This window comes from Triturus cristatus, chromosome 4_1 (genome assembly GCF_964204655.1).
Source record: "Triturus cristatus chromosome 4_1, aTriCri1.1, whole genome shotgun sequence".
NCBI lineage: Eukaryota > Metazoa > Chordata > Amphibia > Caudata > Salamandridae > Triturus > Triturus cristatus.
In genome coordinates, this window is record NC_140585.1 from 1,274,851,182 (window position 1) to 1,274,874,352 (window position 23,171).

A 23,171-nucleotide genomic window follows, 5' to 3' on the forward strand; every position below is an offset into this window, starting at 1 on the left:
TAAATCAAAAACATTTGTGTACTCAAACAGCATTCAATGCCATAGTAAAAACTGGCACTGAATGAACTACATTGTGTGTGGAGGCTCTTTGTAAAAGGGCAGAATGTCATCACTTGCTGTGAAGTTAGCCAAGTGCTGAAGCGGGATGACCCATTGCCCCATGATGATTGGAGCAGTGGGTGTAGGGAAATGTGAAGGACAGAGTGCCAGACCAATGGATGAAGGGGAATGCTGAAAGCCTCATTAATAAGTACATTACACATATAATTTTAGTAAACTCAAAAGCTCCTGGTTAGTTCAGCTGTAACTGGTTAACGCATGCTGCTTCAATTACATGCATCAATTATTCTGTGGTTGGTTGATTTTGATTACAAACTACAAAACTTTTCTCCCCTATTTCGCAACACCACAGACAAGAAGTCTTGTAAAGGAAGATGTGACGAAGCCTACAACAAAAAGAACTCATGCCACTGCAACAGAAAATGCAGCAAGTTCAACAACTGCTGCGATGACTATAGCAACTTATGCAAGAAAACAGACAAGACCAGCACTCATGGCCAGAGCGAAGGTAAAAATAAGTGATACGGTGGGAATGGGGCATCTGAGGCTTGTGGTTGAGTGTCCGGCAGACTTTGATCAGTATAACATTCTAAATGATGCCACTGCTGTGAGAACCAATCCAAATTCAGATTGGTTCACCAATTGTTCTGTTTATGAAACTTCCCCGGAATTTGCTGATTGAAAACCCAGCTATACAAACACTGTTTTTGTAAAAGTGCCCATGATGAGAGAGTATCGACCGTGTCTACCATTACCAGACCAATACATGCTGACCACAATAAGTGCTCAGGTAGCATCACAAAGTAATGATGTAGATGGAGTACCATACTTTTTCCAATCTTGTATAAATGAAGTGGGGGTAAAATGTGTGGTGAGGAAAGTCCATGCTGTTAGATTGTTTCTGGCCTTTACCATGGTTTTCCACAAGAGTACCTGAAAATGTTTAAGACCATGGAAGGTGTTTCAGCAAGGTTGTAACACAGAGAAGGTGTCTATGCTGAGCAGGAGGTGCACCTAAATGCACCCCCACTCTCAGTTGGGGATGGCTGCTGTACGTATTTCCAGAAGATAGATAATTGGTAATTAGGGACAGCTGATTCTAGTGTAACATCATCTGGGAGAAGAGGTAATGCCTGAAGGAGGTAGCATACTGTTTATCCCTCGGAAATCTGTTGAGTTCTCCATAACTATGGTTGTGGAAATGGAAGTAGTCCTGGGTCCTTGTCTTTCCATGTCTGTGTAGATTGTGTGTGTCGAGTCATAGCCCATTTCATGTGTGTTGCGTGGCTGGGTGGCTGTGTCAAAAGAGGCCAATGTAGAACATGATCAATGCTGCATAACATTATGATTTTATCTTGGCCTTCCTGAGTGAGAGAACCTGGTTTTGTTCATAATAAACTGACCAGTTGCCAACAGCCCCTACACTATCCTTCTAGAAATCCTGGATAGTATATATGTTTGTATGCATGCATAGCTCAGACCTAGCCACAAAGCAGCACAGTACTGACCAAAAGAAGGCCTGGTATGAGCAGGATCGCTCAAGAAGAATGGTTCAAATTGTGAGATGATCTGGGCTTTCTCCTACTGTAGAAGTAGACCTCACCAGGGCCTACCGGTGCCAGGGGTTCGCCCTTCTTTGCGCACTAGTCCTCAGACCAATAAAGAGAGAGATTGGCATGGAAGCTGTAATATCAAAAAAAGTATTTATTAACCTCACATGAGGGAGACTGTGTCATACAGTACCCTCAAGCCACTGTAGGAGACAGTCTAAGGAGTACAGAGAACAGGGGCATTATATATGCATTTGTTGCATAGTCAACATGAGACCAAGGGGAGGTACTGGCACATACAAGAATAGTTGTTGACTAATATGGGTATACAAAAATGGCTTGCTCAACAAAGTGGGAGGGGAGACAATATTGCTGACATCAGTAAGAATTGCCTGACTTTTACATAGTAGGACAGGGGTATTGGCAGCTACAGGTCTTTCTGAGCATGTGCAAGGCTCTGGCTCAGTGCTGAAGGAGTTAACTATATCACATGGCACAAGCAGAATACAAGGGCAGTCAACAGTGAAGAGGGAAAAAGCACATGGTGAGCACATGGCTAACTAAAATGGCTGCCACAAAACAAAATGGCTTCAGCCAATGCTAACAGCCATGGCAGCTAGTTTCCACAGACGGCCGTTTTAGCATTAGTTGAAGACATCCGCTATGATCTAGAAGGAATATAGGAGATATTTTGCACATATATTCTCATAAACTAATATCTTCATCCATTGCTAGGTGGGCATTTACATTCTAAATATTGTAAAGCGGACATATATAAGGTATAGACAGAAGCACAAAGGGATCAGAGCATTAAGGCTAGAGTACCAATTAATATACTCAAGAAGAGGGCAATGTAACATGTTTCAACTGTTCAAAAAAACGTTTCTCTTGCAGAATAAACATTGCTAATGCAAATATTAAAGAAAATACAAGGATCATTACAAATACTATTTTCACTCCATGGGACCAGGAGGACCAAACGGGCCATGGGAATTAGGACAAGGAGCCGCAAAGGGATGCTCCTCCTCAAAAATGGGATGACCAAAGGGGTACATTGCTAACAAAAAGTCCTTTAGAACTTGAAGCCGCTGTACAACCAGCCAGAGGGGAGTCTTCTCCCTGTGTCCGTTTGAACCTCACAGGCAGGCTCTTGTTGTTCCCACGGTGGAGCTGCACAACTTGAAACTCAAGAAAACAATCACGTCCCAGTTAAAAGGGAAAATTTTCTTCTTTCAGGATAAGGCAATCACCCTCCGGGCAAATGCCCTCAGCAATCCTGTCCAGTGTCTCAGGCAGTGCACCAGTTTTCTTCACTGTAATCTAACAGGCAGCAAAGGGACAGCACCTGTACCCTAAACTCAAGTCCTTCCCTAACTCCTGTATTGCTCTGCTGGCGCACTGCTATTTTGTTGGGGCCACAAATTGTACCCAGTATGCCCAGGCATTCCTTGATCAACAAACAGCGGTGCAGACTTTCTTTCACTTGAGGATCAGGATTCAGGGGCGTGATGCTGGGATCTCTGAAGCAACCCTTGTTTCAAAGGGGGTCACCTCAAGAAAAAGCCTCCTTGCCGTCCTCGTCTGTCTGTGACTCTAGTTGCCAGCAACACTTGTGCTGGTTACCTTCACCTTGGCTTCAAGCTGGACTGGTGCTGACTCCCCAGGCTGGATCTGACGTCCGGGCTCCTCTATCAATGGTTGTAAGGCAGCAGATATCTATTGGTGGACAGAACAAAAGGTCTTTAGACAAAGCACATAAGTAATCTATCAACAGAGAGGATAGTCTCAGAATACTTCCTTAGTTTTGGGGCGCCCCATACATTAGCAAGGCACCCAAGAACCACTTCACCTATCTGAGAGTAAAAAACAACAGCCTGGACCAATTGGCAAGTATAAAAGGAACTCTTTGGTGAACTGACAAGAGTAATACATTACATTATTTGATTTGTTTCTCCCAATCCCAAGCAGCCAAGGAAGTCCATGTTTATTTATTAAATTCCGAGGAAAAAAGAAAAACAATACAGACATACTCCAAATCCTTACATTTTTGTATTCCTATATTATTCATCTGAAGCACCTCAAGAATAAGGAATTTTTCTACACTTTGACTTATTAACCTTGCACTACTGGACTGCAGACTGCAGACACTTCTAAAATTATTGCTCTTAAAAAAACACCTACATTTTACACTTAGGGTCATGCTTTCATGTAATAGGCGCAGCGGGAAAATCTAAAACTGCTAATTTAACAGAGATTCTTATTTCATAAAGAACTAAAAAAAACTCAACATAGTGGGTACATATATTTCTCCAGCAGAACATGTTGTAACAAACAAACTCCTATAAAACAATATTTTCCTTCAAAAATGTTTGCTGAGGATCACATGGGCGTCTTTCCTGCATTCTACTTTTCACGATCCGAACTATGCAACATCATTTTCAAAGAAAAAAAAACCCTATTCGCCAGCTCTAATAAGGGCTGTCAACTTATTTACACAGACTAATGTAATGCTAGTAATGCCTTTGCAAAACTGTATATAGCATGAAAATAACATATAGTTCCCCTTAAAGGTCAAATAAGGGAACAGCAATCTAGACACATCCTTTCATAATTTCATCAGACAGGATGGGCAGTAACATGGCGTATTTTTTTTTAATTCATTTTATTAATTCTAATAATTTTATCAACGGTATTAGCTTAGACAGGTTCAAAAGAGAGTGAGAAAAAGAGAGAGAAAACATAAATTTGCTTACCCTTAATTTGCCCAGGACCTAACATCCTATCCCCCATTTCGACAGTAGGAAACCTATACAGGTGACCCTCTGTCGAAAGACTTATAGGAGGTAAATAGCTAGGGGAATCCATATCAAAGAGGCCATATCCAATATATTGAACTGTACCACTTTATAAATTTTTGTATACAAACCGTTGGAAATGGCCCTTTTTTCAGTGTTATCCCCAAACTCTTTTGCGTCTTCTACCCTTTATTTTAATTAACTATCTATGATTGACTTATTTGTCTTACCAGTATGTTCCTAGTAAAGTGCACAGAGTATATCAGGGCTGGTGATTCACATGCTACTAGTGGGCCTGCAGCACTGATTGTGCCACCCACATGAGTAGTCCTAAAATGGTGCCTCAGGCCTGCCACCACAGTGCCCCTGCGCAGTCTGTGAACTGTCATGTTGTCCTGGCTAGTGTACACACGTGCCAGGCCTTACCCGTCCCTTTTCTCACACATTGGACACTCCCATGGTAGGCCCCAAGCACCCCCCTGGGCAGGGTGCAATGTATGTAAAAGGTAGGATATGTACTAGTGTGGGTAACATGTCCTGATAGTGAAATACTGTCAATTTCGTTTTTCACTATTTAAAGGCTATCTTGGCCATAAGATAACATGGGAATGCTGTGTAACATGTTTACCTACATATTTCCATAATGGCAAGATGGACATATAGAGTCTGTCATCCCTGAACTCAGAATTTATTAACCCATCTGTTAGGAAGGATTGTTCCTAAATTTTGTGTTTGAAAATAGCACTTTAGAAAGTGGCTATTTTCTTGTTCAGCCTAACACAAGCACATTGAGTTAACTTAGAAAGCATTAATAACCAATTACCACTTCCCTTAGCAATTGTACTATTTTAACATGAGGGCGCATGAATGCAAACTAAATTCCATTGCCTCCTTATCTTAGCCCTTGTACAGTAATCTTTAAGCTAAAGCCATTATTTTTATATACATGGCAGAGCTATGCTCTAAACAGGGCCACATATGTTACTGCCTTTCCTTCTCTTCCTATGACTGCGCAGAACTTGCCTGGTCTATGGACAAAAATAGTAAGCAAAGCTTCTCTTTCTCTCTCTGCGCTATCATCTCTTCTTTCAGAATCTTTTCGGAGGTCGAAGTACCCAAGCAAACCTTGCCCTTAGCCCTGCTAGGCTGCTAAATGCAGAACTCGACCTCTGACCCTTACCAGCTGTCCCATCTTTGTGCAAGGCTTTTCGATGCGTTTTTTCCAATTCAAAGTAACTCTGGAGACTCACAGCTGAAAGGCAGTAGTGTTCCGTCTAATAATTTTAAAGGTAGGATCTAACTTCTGCTGTTTTTTTTATACTTATTTTCATTTGTGTGCAGTGTGTGGTGTGCTTTTCTAGCAGTATAGAGGTCAGCTGCTTTTTCTATATTTGCATGTGTGCATTACTGAAGCCTGAGATCAGTTTAAAAACAGTTCTTGGGTGGCAGGACAGATTTTAAAAAGTAAATTGTGCCCAAATTCGACTTTGGTGGTAGGGGCACTTAAAATGGATAACCTACAATGTTTTGGCATATTGGCAAAAATGTATAAGGTTCACCCCTATAAAATAAGTTTTTATACACCTGGGTAAAGTGAAATTTCACATTTTGCTCCCCCCATTGTGGTAAAGCACTTCTCAAATTTCAACTTTGATGCTAAGAGCTATATATTTTTCACAGTATGATTATTAGACATAATAGAGATGAAAAACTATTTTAGTGCAATTATTTTTAATATTTTTTTTTCCATAAAGTCAAAATTCATTTAAAAAAAATAATTATCACCAACCGTTTTGATGGTTCCACATCCTCATTCCTTTCCTTTCGCTTTTAAATGCATGTATTTATGACACTAAGCACAGAAGCTTTACTGAAACCTAAAATAGCTTGCACCACTTTTTAAAGGGCAGTAATAATTTAACATCAGAACCACAGATGTGCTTATGTAAAAAGCAAATAGAAAATCTTACACTTTTAATCCTTTCTATTTTATCCAAAATAATAAAACTGTAATACTAACTTTCAAAAATCAGTAGTTGTTAAAGCACTTGTCTTCATACAATTTAAGATCTAGTTGACCCAGCATTTTCCTTGTGGCTTGTGACCAGGAATAGCCATGTGTTATTTACTCAGCTGTGCTCTGACCAGCAGGCGTCAATTTCTACGCCTTTCTCAGGAGAAAACCACCTTGCTGTATTGTAATGTCCTGAAAAAGTTTAATCTCCGTTGGTTGTGGCAGTTGGATGTGACAGAGAGCTTCCTTTCAGTGAGACAGCTTTGAACAGCTGCAAAAAGAAGGGCTCTCTTTCTGGTGCAGGAAATTTGAGCAGGATTCAGTCTATTTAAAAGTCAGGCATTTCAAGCCAGTCAAAATCTATCGTTTTGTAATGTCGTGTTTATTTCAGCAACAGCCAATTCACTCAGATGATGTGAATGCCCTTTAATATTAATATCTAAGGATAATACTCTAACATTTTATATAGAGTCCTAGTTATGCAAAGCACACAATTTAATTTTTTTTCCCTTTTCAATGAGGCCTATTTCCACTATTGGGTTTTAATTCTAATTTTGTGCTTTACCACTGGCATCTGCAGAACACAAATGAGGACAACAAACCAAATTGAGCTCATTCGAAACATTTTCAACAAGGGGGCCACACATTCATAACACACAACACAGCTTGCTTAAGGCTAGACATTCTTACACAAAGAGTGCAATTGCTACTCACTCACACAAGTACCACCGGTGTCAAACCGCAAACCACATAGACATTCAAACACAGAATCAACCCACACATCAACACTTAGAACAAAAACAAGAGGCAGTCCACAGACTGCACTCAAACCAAACCATTTGTGAATACCAATTGTAAATGATATTTACAAAGAGAGAGATCTAAAAAGAAAAATAGTCCAAAGACTGAACCAAAAACAGCGCAAAGATTGTTGCATGTTCTAGCCTTAGACCTTTTCAAAAATACCGAATTACCAGTTGGGCTGGCAAAAGACTCAAAAGCGCTCCATATTATTACTTACAAATTTTACTACATGCGTAAATGAGGCTCCTCCTTTTCCTATATATATTGGATCCACAGTGTACTTTTACATTATGGAAGAAATAACAAGTTTAATGTACATATCCCTATTTGGTGTCCCCTCGGGGGTAACCAGCTGAGTTTGTTCAAGATTCACATTGGTACCTCCAAGAAAGCAGCACATTCTACGAAGTGCCCTTGAAACAGGCATGCCAAGAATATTGTAGCATATACAATATTATACATAAATTGGCACTGAGCTCAAAGTGTGCCGTTCAAGTTTTCCAAGTTTTCTCATTACCTGCCTATATAAATTGCAATTCATATATACCCAGACAAATCACGTTTTTGGCCAAACAAGCAAACAAATGTCGACGACCTTACCAAGCACAAATCTCCACCCTCCCACTGCCAAGTTCTGAATCGACCAAATGGTCTCTGCACGGCAAATACCAGAAGGAATCTCAGTCGAGGACTGGCACCACCTGGATGGTCAAATCGGGAGAAGTGGAAAGGCACCTTGGCTGCCAAGACACAGGTTTCCTCAGGCAGTGATCATCCGTAGCGAGATTCTAATCCTCCATCAAGACCACTCCATCCGGCATCCGAGTCGCTGATGAGCTCCACAGGTTGGGTGACAATTTGTAGAAGTAGACCGGTGCCAGGGGTTCGCCCTTCTTTGCGCACTAGTCCTCAGCCCAATAAAGAGCGAGATTGGCACGGAAGCTGTAATATCAAAATAAGCATTTATTAACCTCACATGAGGGAGACTGCATCATACAGTACCCTCAGTCCACTGTAGGAGACAGTCTAAGGAGTACAGAGAACAGGGGCATTATAAATGCATTTGTTGCATAGTCAGCATGAGACCAAGGGGAGGTACTGGCACATACATGAATAGTTGTTGACTAATATGGGTATACAAAAATGGCTTGCTCAACAAAGTGGGAGGGGAGACAATATTGCTGACATCAGTAAGAATAGCCTGACAGTTACATAGTAGGACAGGGGTATTGGCAGCTACAGGTCTTTCTGAGCATGTGCAAGGCTCGGACTCAGTGCTGAAGGAGTTAACTATATCACATGACACAAGCAGAATACAAGGGCAGTCAACAGTGAAGAGGGAAAAATCACATGGTGAGCACATGGCTAACTAAAACAGCTGCCACAAAACAAAATTGCTTCAGCCAATGCTAACAGCCATGGCAGCTAGTTTCCACACTACCATGCCTTCCATGTAGTGCTCCCAAAGCAAGAAATGTACTGACCCCATTCAACAGCTACTTGTTCTTTGTCTGAACTCAGAAGCAGATTCAATGCGCCGGCCCAAAGGCTTTCGTCAGCTAGAGGACACTGCCTATAGATGTGCCCCTTCAAGCCCCCCTCCTTACTATCAGTACCACCTCTTTGCTGGAGAACTTGAAAACTTATTTTTAGACCAAATTAAATAGAACATTTATTTATTTCACATGACACAAGTTTTAAAATAATGTTTCATTGCCTAAGGCCAGTCACTGTTTAGACCAATCTAGAACTGAAGGTTTCAGAGATTACTTTTTTTGAAGGTATCACTGGCTTCTCCTCCTAAGTCCTAGTTTACCTGTCCAGCGTGTAATGTGGTTGCTCCATTTGGTGTCCCTTTCTGGTGGACACCCTTGCAAGTCAGTATGCTTGACAATGACTTGCCGATTTTAAGACATGGTACAATGTAGGGACTTATTTAGGTGCGAACCCAATACTAGCACCATTAGCTAACTCTCTTTGAAATCAGAAAAGGTCTGGCATAGAACTCCGTATTGAATAAAGACTAATGAGCCAGACACCAACAGCTGGGTTCCCAGCAGTGCCCATTTTTATAACATCAATCCAACCAAATGACTATTAGCATTAGCAGAAAACAGACAGTCTTGCCTAGTAGTGAAACAAGCATTGGCACAGCCAATAGTTTTCGTCTATGGGGAATCAATTGGTTTGTCAATGGTTTTTTAGATGTTACACAGAAGTGCGAACTGCTGGTTAGATGTGTGAAGTGTATGTGTTTCGTAATCACTGTGAGCATGTTGTGTGTGAGTGCATAAGTGATTGTCTCTTGAGTGTATCAGTGTGAGTCAGTGGAATCTGGATAGGACTGTGCACGTGACACAGTATGGAAGAGAGCAAGATTGCTGGATGTTTGGCTTTGATTATGTATGTTTGGAAGTGGGTACCTGTGGGTGCAAGTGTGTCAGCATTTGTGACTGAGTGTGAGGGACAGTGTTTGAGTCTTTTATTGAGTGACTGCATGAGTCTGAAGGACAAGCTCAGGACTGCACAGAAATGCTTCCAAAACCCTCAAACAGTGGGCTAAATGCAGCAATATGAAATATTTGTACACTAGTGGCATCATTTTGTTAGGCACATCATTACCACAAATTTCAGTTCCATGATTAATGCCATATTCAGCAAGGAAATGAAATGTGGTAGATAAGTGTTCCAGTGTGCTCCATACCCACTACAATGGCCAAACTTATTATCGGTACTCAAGGAAAAAAAGCCCCGCTAGCCGGGAACACTGGTGTTAACTCCTCAAAGTCCAGAGGTCACACAATTATTAGAACCTGTTTTATTTTCAGTACAGAAGAAAACAAGCAGGCACCATGGCAGGAAGGTTTGTTTAGCTGTGTGACCGGCTTTGTTTTCAGCACACACAAGACTCACTGGATGACACTTCAGCTGAGGCATTTAAAGTGTTAGAATTAACCATCCCAGAACGGCAATCTTTCTACAACCAGTGGTCGGAGAGCAGCTAAATGTGTCTGTGTGTAAGGTAATTGGTGCTCATGTGAAGCGCTCCAGTACCTTCGGATGGTGTTTGCACTGTATAAAAATAGAATAAAATGTAAAAAACGAGCTCGGGGGGAGGAGGGGACCTCTGGGGGATAAGTGTAACCGCAATGTTGTGTTGTGACAAGGTGTTACCTTTAAATAGCGTGTTTTTAGCCGTCGTCTTTTACAATTTCTTAGCATACATGTTTCCAACACACAGGCCACTAAGTTTTCTGCTCTCTGGGAGCAGACTACACTTGCTTGATGTACCCCAGGGTTCCCCTCCCGCCTTTTCCTGTAGTAACCTTTGCCCAGTGGTCAGAGGGCAGCTGAATGTGTCTGTGTGTAAAGTAACTGGTGTTCATGTAAAGCGATCTAGTCCCTTCGGGTGTTGTTCGCACTAAATAGTGCATAAAAAGAAAAGAAACAAAAAAAGGGAAAATCAGGGTCAGGGTGAATGAGAGGACCTGTGTACAGAGCGGCAAGCAGCCATGGGTGGGAGGTGGTGGTTAGAGGAACAGGCATTTAACAAAAAAGGCGAGCAGGCTCTGGGTTAATGATTTGGTTGTACTGCAAGGTGTTGCGTAAATTAAAAAAAAAAATCTCTGTAGGCACATGAGCGAGGATGGCGGTGACAAACTGGGAGGAGAGAGAAGGTCTGCTTGTTTTTGTCCGACGTCTTTTACATTTCTTTAGCATAAGTTTCCAACAAACAGGCCTCTAAGTTCTCTGCTGTCAGGGAGCAGACTACACTTGCTCAATGTCCCTTAGTGCTCCTGTCCCTCATTGCCCTGTAGTAACCTTTGCCCAGTGGTCAGAGGACAGCAGAATGTGTCCGTGTGTAAGGTAACTGGTGCTCGTGCAAAGCGCTCCAATGCCTTTGTTTGTTGTTTGCGCTATATAGTGGATAAAATGAAAAGAAACAAACAAGTGCCGGCATCTGATACACTTGAGTGGGTCCCTGCTTCTGCCCCGGGGGACTGCCGAGTGCGCGTTGCAATTTAAACAAGCAGTGGCCTCTGATGCACTCGAGTGGGTCTCTGCTTCTGCCCAGCGGGGACTGGTGAGTGCGTGTTGCAATCTAAACAAGTTCTGGCCTCTGAAGCACTCCTTGCTTTGACCTCGGGGGAACTGGTGGGAGAGTGTTACAATCTAAACAAGTGCCGGGCTCAGATGTTCGAGTGAGTCCCTGCTGAATATGTCCATGTGTAACGTAACTGGTGCTCATGTTGAGCATGTAAAGTGCTTCAAAACCTTCAAGTCGAGGTCACGCTATGTAAACCCACCAAAAAAGCAGGCAAGAGAGTGTGGGATCACAAGGTTTCCACTGAGACCAGAACAGTGTGCTGAGCCCACGGCACTTGGGCAACGCTAGGGTGCTGCGATGCTTAAAAGACGCAGCACAAAAAAGGGTGCAAACAGTGCTGGGGCCATGGGAGACTGATAAGAGAAACACACGAGGAACACACAGAAAATAGTATGCTACAGCCAATGGAAACTGAGGAAAAGTAAATGGCAAGTACACAAACCAATGAAAAGCAAGTGTGGGATCTAAGTCCCTTTTAAGATTTGTATTACATACATTAGTTTTCACAAGCACAGTGCAAGCACTGTGCATGCAAAGCCTAAAAACTGGAAATTCCTGTTATTTATCTATACCTGATGAATTGTTAACACCTTCTACTAGGTAATTAGCATTCTGAAATGGTCTAGGTGGTGCCTTTTTTGTGTTGTGCGATAATGCTCAATAATAATAATTTGTTTTATATATGGTACTTCATACCAAACTTGTGACATTTTTTAGCACTTTATATGACAGGTGCTGCTACTACTCAAGGTTATGGTTCTTTGCTGGCTTTCATACTTGTTATCGGTAGATCACTACAAATGTCCCTGATGAGTGTTAATTCACTGTCAACTTTCTAAGAAATGGTATGTGGTTGCATGGAAGGAATGATAGTGTGAGAACTAGTATTACAAACACATGGATTCTTTTTTAATGTCTTTTTGCGGACGGTAGAGGTGGAATGTGGTATGTTGGTTACTACACAATTCTGAAATAGGTTTGAGGATCTAGTGACAACAGTGGTCTTGTGTTTAGAAGTGACAATATAGATTGAATAATTTCTATACTCCACACAGCCTAGTGAATTGATGAAAATTAACATCTATTCAATAGTTAATGCATTTAAATACCTTTGTATCTGACCTTTAGGGTGGGTCTGACTGTGCTACTGGTCTATTTTTCAGACACATTTTGGGGCAGCAGATAGAACGGGAGGTCTTTTCCATATGCAAAAGGTTGCTTTTATTCTGGGAGCTTCATGAGTTCAGGATGTAATGTCCTTCAGGCCATGACAAACAAACTAAGATGGTCACACCTTAAAAAATGATACCTTTTCGCCTAGATCCCTCCTTAACATCTTGCGCTCCACTGCACCAGGGCAAAATAGGTAAACTTAGCTCCGCTAACTTCCTCTATCTTTCTCTTTCGATGTATCCATCCCCTCTCTTTCTTCTCATTCTCTACCTCCCTCCCTCTCTATCAATCCTGAAGAGTCCCCGTGCCTGCTGGACTTTACCTCAGGGAGGAGGGGAAGTCATAGAGGCACCGAGAGGTGGGTGACCCAGCAAGTTAACAGGGAAGCTTTTAACACAAACCCCATCATGGAAAGGAGACTTAGGTTCAGTATATAGCATAACAAGATGGGGTGGAGGGAACATTTGTCCATGTATGGTCATGCCAGCCTTTTCATTTTGTCAGGGCTTGTTTTCTTCTGATGGTTACGCAAAGGTTTACAGTTGATGAAACTACCAGATCATCGTCAATTAAAAAAACATTTTGGCTTAAATCAAAAATCTTTTTGTACTCAAAGAGCATACAGTGCCATAGTAAACACTGGTCCTGAATGAAGTACATTTTGTGTGGAGGCTCTTTGTAAAGGGCAGAATGTCATCACTCGCTGTGAAGTTAGTCAAGTGCTGAAGTGGGTTGACCTATTGCCCCATGCTGAAGGCAGGAGTGGGTGGAAGGAAATATGAAGGACAGAGTGACAGACCAATGGATGTAGAGAGTTGCTTAAAGCCAACATACAAACACATTTAATTTTATTAAAATCAAAAGCTCTTGGCTAAAGAGCTGTAACTAGTTAACACATGCTGCCTCTATGACACGTATCAATTATTCTGTGGATGGCTGATTTTGATTACAAACTACAAAATGTTTCTCCCCTATTTCGCAACACGTCAGACAAAACATCTTGTAAAGGAAGGTGTGACGAAGCCTTCAACAAAAAGGACTCATGCCACTGCAACAGAAAATGCAGCAAGTTCAACAACTGCTGCGATGACTATAGCAACTTATGCAAGAAAACAGACAAGACCAGCAGTCATGGCCAGAGTGAAGGTAAAAATAAGTGATACGGTGGGAATGGGGCATCTGAGGCATGTGGTTGAGTGTCCGGCAGACTTTGATCAGTCTAACATTCTAAGTGCTGCCACTGCTGTGAAAACCAATCCAAATTCAGGTTTACTCACCAATTGATCTGTTTCTAAAACTTTGCAGGAATTTGCTGAATGAAAACCCAGCATACAAATACTGTTTTAGTAATTAAGTGCCCATGAATAGAGTGTATCGACCCTGTCTACCATTTACAGTTCAATATATGCTGACCACAATAAGTGCTCGGGTAGCATCACAAAATAATGTTGTAGATGGAGTACCATACTTGTTCCAATCTTGTATGAATGAAGTTGAGGGAAAATGTGTGGTGAGAAACACAAAGAGGTCGCCACTAAGGTCTCAAGAATGAAATCACCAATCCATTCCATAAATATCCCAGCTGGTTGCTAACATTTGAGAATCACTTACTCATGGTTGCCCAGGCACCATCTGCTTTTAAACCTTTCAAGTACTTGTTTAATTCAGAAATGTTGTTAATATAACCCTCTAAGTCTTTTTTTCTGTCAGGTATGTAAGCACAACAATGTTTGACCTTTAACAGTCAACAGACTCCGCCCTCTTTCGCGAGGAGGCTATCAAGGGCAATTCGAGTTTTAATCACCATCAATCGTATTTTTTTACAACAGAAAAAACCCCAGTTTTACTGGTGGCAAGTTTATCAACAATAGTAGACAGCTTTCTAATTTTCTGTGAGTTTAATATGACTCCTACTGTAGGTATTAGAACTCCAAATATGTGTCCTAGTATTTCACTTGCACTCACACTTTTCTTCATCCTTGCATTGGTATCCACAAATTCCTCTTTAATTCGTTTAACATGATAAATGTTTGGAAAAACTACTCCCAAATTACAACTTCCATAACATCCTTTCGACATCTTGTAATAAGCACTCTTCCCACAAAAATAAGACACTCCATGGAAAATAGGATCTGCACCTTCTAAATATTGTCTCCAGTTCTCGTACAATTCAAATGCATGTTCACATTCACTAAGCACTACAAAAAAGATATTAGTTTTTGACTTCTGTCTGTATATACAAAGTTTGTCTTTGTGTTGCCAGTCTAAAACTAATGAAACCATTCCCTCTATGATTTTGCTTTCCTCTTGCAGTGAGCTCTAAGGAATTAATCTAGGCTATGCATCTTTATTTGTTATATTAACTAGTTTACTTTCTACTAAATCTATAGAATTATTTTCAGTTCTCACTAATTTACATGTTAGGTTATTTCTAAGTGCAGAAGCCATATCCAAAGTTTGAGTTGGTCTGAATAGGCAACCCATAGCCTCAATTGTTGAAACTTCAGAATGTGGATTTAAATGTTTAAGCACGTTGAGTTCAGAAAAGATCCAATCTTGATTAAAGTAATAATGCTGCAATTGATCAGTACCATACAACAAGCTAGCTAACACGTTGCAAGAAATTCCATATGTTAAATGCAAGCTATTGTAAGCTATGCCTTCAGCAACTGATAAAGGTATCTGCATATAAATGTAGAAATCATCAACATCCATAGTATTTACATATTCGCTGAGCAAAATATTATAAATATGTGAGCTAAAATCTGTTCCCAACGGATTGCTGTGTAAAGAGTTGTCATTCAAGCAGATAGATTTTAAATCATTTCTCTGGACCTTTCAGATGAAATTAAAGTTTTAGAGTCCTTTACAGAAACATATGAGTATATTTACTTTCAATGGCTTAACACCGCTTAGTAAATACGACCCCTTTACATGAATTACTTTGCATTAAAGGGGCATGCAATGTGTGTTGCTGTGGGCGTTCCACCGCAACACTCATTGCATTTTGAAGCTGCCCCAGATTTATAAGGATGTGTGAATCTGAGGCTGTGCCAAAACCTAATCCCATACAAAAGCTGGCATTAGAATGGAGCAACGAGGAGAAATACTATTTTTTCTCTGCGTTTTTGCTTTTTCTATGTGTGCTGCATTCTGCAACCCATTTAGAAAGGGCAAAACACCATTTAATTATTGTTTATGTACAGGAAGGTGGCACACATAGAAGTAGCACATCACCATTATTGATTGTTTATGTGCAGGAAGGCACACCTTCCTACACATAAACGATCGTTCCCTGCAACGCATGCACCCTTGCACTATAGTGCAAGAGTACCTGCTTTGGTGCTAGGCAGCTAATGTTAGTCCCAGGGCTAGGGAAAACATAGGGGTGTGCCGTATTGTTGTAAAAATGGCTAATCCCTGTGTTTTGGAAATGTTGGAGTGCAGCGCTGCCAAATTTGGCGTAGATCGCACTCTGCATTTCATGTGACTATGCTCTATAATGGTGCAGAATTGAAATAAATATTTTTATTTTGAAGAGATTGCTGTGTCGGATTACATTGCTGCTCTAGATTCAGACTGTTTAACTAAAGAAAAATCAGAAATATCAGCAGTGGTTTGAGCAAACTCAACAAAGTCTTCACACTAAAAATGTATGGCAAATCTTGAAATCTTCTCAGATACGGAGAGACTCTCATATCAGCTTTGTTCAAGAGTATATTCAGGAACTGTGGCAGTCCATAAATTTATAAATCCAGACTAAAATTCAAATCAACAACAAAGTTTGTTTCAAGGAGGATCAGGTGGATGCATATTGTTAGCGCAATACTTGTAGAACTCTCTCTCTCCCACTCATTAGCAGCCAGATTTGTCCATTCAGGAGATGCGTAATTTTGACATGGTACCTTTGCTCTTTTTGATTTTCTCACAACTGTTTGTTCATCAATTGTATCACTTTGATTTGATTGTTCCGAACTTTCAGGAATAGTTGGTGGTACTCATCTTGCTATCAGCACTCTTCTCAAGATTTTACCTCTTCTGGGGCAAGGATCTCTGGGCACAACTCGCTTTCTTGGTGCACTAAGCCCTTCGTTAGGATCTGTACCTCGCATAGTCAACCCCATTGGTTGTGACCCTAGGTATCTACATTTGACTCTCTCGGATCTCTCTGCCAATCCAGAGTCATTGCAGCATATGGCTCACCCTTTTTGTAATGACCTTCTCTAAAAGCCCAATGTGGTATATGGGACTTTTGCTCAGTAACCTTTTTCTTAAAATTCTGCCTCTTACCTTCCGCGATCGCAAATGCCAAAATGCGCAGGATATCGGTGTTTGCGATCGTAATTGGGCTTAGTGGCATGTATCAATAAAAAACTGCCTCGCAAAATAAGGAATCGCAAAATTTGTGATTCACTATTTTGCGATTACATTTAAGGAATCGCAAATTGTGATTCCTTAAATGCAATGTAAGAAGCACTGAAAAAGTGCAATTTGGCCTTAAGGAATCGCAAATTACCACCAACTTCAAGTTGGTGGTAATTTGCGATTTCTTTGAAAAATGCACTTTTTTGCATTTTTAAAAGTGTCATGTGGCGCACATACATGCCCATAGGGCATGTATGTGTGCAACTTGTGCACAAATGCACATTTCAGGGGTGCAACAGGATGTCCTTTTGACACCCTGGCACCCTTGAAATTGCATTCTCAATTTGCGATTCTCTAATTGAGAATCGCAACTTGAGAATGTCTTCCCATTCATTCCTATGGGCCTCTAGGCCCATAGGAATGAATGGGGAGGTATTCCTTAATTGCGAATCGCAATTAAGAAATATGTAGGATTCACAAATTATTTTGCAAATCCCACATACATCTCGTTTTGCAATTCTCAAATACCAATTCTCTAAAATTCGCTATTTGAGAATCGCAAAACCAAACTTTCATACATATGGCCCTAAATTGTTATGATGTGCATATACAGTGTCTATCGTTTTAGTAGTATGGAAAAATTCTCTAAATATTCAGCGTTTCTTGCACCACTCACCATATTCATATTCTTTCTAACAGGTGCTTCAGAAAAGACTAAACCATAATTTCATAGTAATACTGCAAACAACCTTTTTGATAGAACAAACTTGTTAGTACACTTCATGAGACTCCATAGGTGAAAGGTAGGTGATCATGGGTCACCCCCTCAGACACAGACAGCGGTAATTGCATGCACATGTAACAATCTCTTGCATCCAAAATATCCACATATTCATACAATAATTTATTAAAGACATTTCATGAAAAATCAATAATTGAACTATCTTGGTGTAAATTATCACTGGTTAATCGCTTGATGTTAGTCTGTGGATCTTCTTTAAGATATTCCACTTCTATTTTCTCACTCACCAAATAATTAGTAATATGATTCTAAGTAGGATGCATAAAATAAGGCACAACAACCATTAATGTTAACCAAACAAACATCATTATTAAGGCACTTATAAAAACAAGTATTAATACATCTACTTTTAAAACTTTGATTTTGATATCCAGTCTTTTGAAATTTTACCCCTGCAATTTTCTAGAAAAATCGAAAACTAACTAGAATGAAATACAAAAAAAAATAGGAACAAATGCGTATAATGTGAAGTGTATCCAAGCACTACTTAAGCCTTCTTGCTTCTCCCCTCTCTTTTTTTCTTTTTTAAATATATTCACAGCCTTTAACTGAATTCCAACTTAATTTTCTGGACTCTTCAGAGCAGTTTTTCAATCTTTATCACCCCTATTGTTGACACTATTCATTTAGGGTGGCTCATAACAGTTCTTGCGACTCAATTCTGCAACAGTCTTTTCATCACAATGATCTTTAAGTTCATCTGCTTGAGCCACCACATATGTCCATTCAGGTGCTGTGTATTTCTTGTTCTGTACTCTTGTTCTCTTTGTTCTCCGAACTGTATCTTCTTCTGAGTCACTTTGTTCTGTTTGGCTCGATGCTTCTATTATTGTATTTGGAACCTTTTCATTCAGAGTGTATTTCAGTCTTTTCACTCCCTTTGGCCATATGTCTCCTTTTCTTGCCTTTTTCACTTGCACAGACTCATCAGATTCAAAATTCAATTCAGAACTTCTTTTGGTTACTTCTTTTATTGTTTGCACTTGCTCTTGAATCAAAATCTCTTCTGCAAAGGCATTGACAACAGTCTCACGAGACCCAGTAGCTGATGCCCATTTTATCCGACTCTGTTCAGGCTCTCTTTGATTTTCAGTTTGATTTTCAGTTTCTTTGATCACTTTTTCTTGTTCTTTCTTGATCAGTTTCATTCGTTTCTGTTCTTTCAAGTGGACTTGGGACACTTCTTGTGTGACTTTCGTGAATCCAATTTGGTCAGCCACCACACTTCACTGCTGTCATTGTCACCAGTATTACTTGATATGGCCCATGCCAACGTGGTTCCAAACACGACTTTCTCACGTGTTTCTTCACTAAGACCCACTCACCAGGACTCAGGTCATGGGCTTGTTATTACTGTTCTGTGGCTTCAACTTCTCCCTCCTGATGAAACACAGAATGCACCACATCAGCCAATCCTTTGCAATAATCGAGCACTAGATCATCAGTTATATCCATTAGTTGTTTGCAGGAACTATTGGCTGTATCATTGCTCTTCCCATAATTACTTCATGGGGCGACAATCCAGTCTTTTTTTATCAGGAATACTTTTCAGACTCATCAGAACTAAGGGTAAAGCATCTGGCCATTTCAGTGCTGTGGATGTACACACTTTTGAAAGTCTCAACTTAATTGTGCCATTGATTTGCTCGACCACACCTGAGGCTTCTGGTTGAAAGGCACAATGTAATTTTGCTCAATTTGCAATGCTGCACAAATTATCTGAATTATTTCATTGTTAAAGTTTAGACCTCTATCAATTTCTAGAGAGACTGGAAATCCAAATCTTAGAATTATCTCTCTCAGTAGCAATTTAGTTAGACTATTATTTTGGCTTGTTGAGTAAGCTTCCACCCAATGAGAGAACAGACAGACCACTTCCAACACATATTTCAATCCATGACATGGAGGAAGTTCTATGAAATCTGCCGGCAGTCTAATAAATGGACCTGCTGCTTTTCCAATTCGTCCCCAACCGATAACAGTTATTTCCCCTGCATTTTGCTGCTGACATGTAATGCACCTCTGGCAGAGACTTTCTGCAGTGACCCTGAACTGAGGATCATATCATGTCTGCTTAAACAACCTAATCAACCCTACATGAACAACCTACCTTGATCCACATTTCTTTTTCTTCCTCACTAGCTTCTTCCTGAAATTGCCTAATCTCTTCGAATGTTTCCACAGAAGAAAACATCAGATGATATTTTGTATCAGATTTCTGCAAAGCTTTGTTAATCAAAATTTAATTTTGGTCACAAAATCGTGCAACTTGGTCCACATATCGATTACTGTTTGTTACATAATCGTTTCCAGATCTGTGCTCTGAGCATATTTTGATTCCAATTTCTTTGGGCAGCTGTAGTTCAACTGATGACTCCTTAACATACTTACCGTTTTCGAATTGGTGAACCAGACGATGTTAAAAATCCACGTTGCAACCACAATTGCCCAAAATTGTGAACAACTCCAAAACCATATTGACTATCAGTGAATATGGTTATTCTCAAATTTTTGACAATTATGCATGCTCTGGTCAATGTGACCAGCTCAGAAATTTGGGCAGAGCTTACAAATTTGGGAAGAGTTTACTCCTTTTAAGCATGAGGCTTCGAGAACATGGCCACTGTACAGACTGCATACGAAGCACACAAGGTACCCTTATCATCCCTTAGGCAATGTCCATCAACAAACATTACACAATCTGATTCAGGCAATAGTATTTCTTTTATATCTGGTCCCGGTTTTGTACACAGCTCAGTCACATCCAAACAATCATGATCAGCTTCATCCACCACTTCCTCACAACTTGGACTCAGTAACAAAGTAGCTGGATTCATATTTGTTAATCTAATCACAGTCACATTCTCTGCTCCCAGAATCACTCTCATATCTTGTCTAAGGGTGGGCGTAGTGGGCGTAGTGGGGCTACGTGAAGCAGCACGTAGTGTGCCCAAATCTACGCACACTACGTGCTTCGCGTAGCCCCACTACGCGCCACCCGCCTCCCGCCCGCCCTCCTTTTAAATCAAACCCCCGCATTTACAATAAATAGTAAATTAAAGAAACTTACCTGAAACGCGGCGTCTCCGGGGCTCCCTCTTCCATTTCAAACTTCTTCTGACTAATGCGCATGCGCGGACGCCCGCGCATGCGCATTTCTTGCGAGAAATGCGTATGCGCGGGCGTCCGCGCATGCGCATTAGTCAGAAGAAGTTTGAAATGGAAGAGGGAGCCCCGGAGACGCCGCGTTTCAGGTAAGTTTCTTTAATTTACTATTTATTGTAAATCCGGGGGTTTGATTTAAAAGGAGGGCGGGCGGGAGGCGGGTGGCAGCGGCAGGCAGCTACGCTTTGCCCTGGGTGTGCGTAGCGCTAGCCTGCTTCGCCTACTTCGAAAACTGCGAAGCAGGCAGCGCTACGTACACTACGTGGGCGAAGCGTAGTGTCTCGCCCAGGATTAATCTTGTCAACCGACTACTTGTAAGACGCTGTGTTCAAGTTTGGGTCAACAAGATCTCAACAGAGTGTGGCACATATACTCTCAACGAATGTCCCATTACAATCGACTCACTTTGTTCCAGACTCACACAAGTAGCAGCAACTGCTTTCAAACATCCTGGTAATGCTGCAGCCACTGAATCTAGTGTTGCAGAAAAATATGCCACTGGACGACCTGCTGTTCCATGCACTTGCATTATAACTGAAGGTGCACAACCATCACTTTCACAACTTTACGACTTTCGGTATTCACAAAAGGCATTTAGTAGTACTAAAGTTAGGACTCCTAACTTAACTACTACTAAATGCCTTTTGTGAATACCGAAAGTCGTATATTTAGGATTTTGTCTCAGTTTAGTAGTAGTAAAGTTAGGAGTCCTAACTTTACAACTACTAAATGCCTTTTGTGAATACCAAAAGTAGTACGTTTAGGATTTTAGCTCAGATTAGTTCTGTGAATCGGCCCCAGTATGATTAAAGCAAGTTTTATTTGCCCCAAACTTTTTCTCACAGATGCCTAAACATGCAATGCACAGCAGTATTCCTCTGTGTCTGAATAAATGTAAAATTAGGAGAGATTTCACAAATTCACTAACCCTGTGAAACAGGAAATGTACATAATCTGAGGTTACATTTACCGACAACTAGTGGTGCACTGCTACCACCATGAAAACTTTAAAGTGCTCCCAATTATGAGGTTTGAGAGAAAGCTCAAGTCAATACACTGTGGATTGTGCTCCTGACTCTGAGTCCAGTGCTACATCCACAAAGAAAAGCTAATTTCCTAACATTGGTGTTCAGGCCGAAGGCTCAGCCATACCTTTGTACTTTATGACAATTCTGTGGCCAAGGTCTTGCAAGAACATTCATCTAAAAAATGGAGGGTTTCCCGGTGCATACTTATCCTAAGCAATATTGCACTTCTACCAGTCAATCAATCAATTATAAATCAATTTTTGTTCAGTCGCAGTCACAACCATAAAAGATAAAATCACACAGCTAGTACATTAAATACAGTGTCATATATAAATATCAATACAAAAAACTGATTAAAATCACATTAAGACAATATATAATGAGACATCCATAAAATATCAATCAGGTCTTGATTGCCTTGACCTCCATGCTGCCTGAAGAAAGGAAGTTACTGCAAAAAGGATGTGGTAAAAGCTGCAGATACATAAGGGACACCAGAGCTTGCATGAAACTCAGGTCTTTCAGAAGCAACCACAAAAACTGCTTCCTAGGCCAGCTGAAGTATTTGCTCAAGAGCACAAAATAAACAGTGTCCTGTGGAGACTGATGGGTGCAGCCACAGGGCCCTCTCATATTGATATGAGACCAGCTTGAAGGAGTTGCGAAAAGGTGATGGAGTTGGTTAAACCCGAACCGGGCCAGCAAGAATATGTCCCTTTTGCTGGAGAGAATAGAAAGGTAACTCTCCTTGACCTGTACAGTGTAGGTAGTAGATGCACCCTCACTGCAGGCTCTGCAAGCTCAACACTTTCTAGATGAGAAAGGGCATACTTAAAACACAGACTCTTTACATGCCTAAGCTCAGAAGAACTCAGAGAATCATGTTTGAAAAAAATGTCTGCCCTCCCTGTACTAGTAAAGGAGGCCTTTACATAAGCAATCTTGGGGATTTGATATGCATGATTGGCAATGATCTTACTATTAAGCCTGGCACCCTCCCTGGACCATAACTTGACGAGCACAACAAGGGCTTTACAGCCACCAAATCAGCAATATGTTTAACAACCAACTCTTCATTTACAGAGAAGGACGGCGAGGTCTGGGGCAGCCTAAAGAACGTATTTTGTGCAGCCTGTATCTTGTGCACGGAACTGTACCCCTACACTTCACTCCTGTTTAAGACCTTAGAAAGACATTCGGTAAAGCACACTTGGCGACCAAGAGCCTAGTCTCTGGGCATAACTTGCTATGGCGCCTATCAATTTGTTCATCTCACACACCTTTCCCTCTACCAAGGGTTGGAACAC

At 40.9% G+C, this 23,171-nt stretch overlaps 1 protein-coding gene across 6 annotated transcripts in view; it reads left to right on the forward strand.

Annotated features, from left to right (window-relative positions):
- Positions 1 to 23,171, forward strand: part of ENDOU (endonuclease, poly(U) specific) — a 245,130-nt gene that overhangs the window by 130,927 nt on the left and 91,032 nt on the right. For 4 of the 6 annotated variants that reach the window (XM_085654781.1, XM_085654783.1, XM_085654785.1 and 1 more), the window contains 2 exons: positions 413 to 568; positions 13,495 to 13,650. In XM_085654781.1, the coding sequence (XP_085510907.1) occupies positions 413 to 568; positions 13,495 to 13,650 (312 nt within the window). The remainder of the gene's footprint in view (positions 1 to 412; positions 569 to 13,494; positions 13,651 to 23,171) is intronic. The other 2 variants (XM_085654782.1, XM_085654786.1) reach the window with 1 other exon arrangement.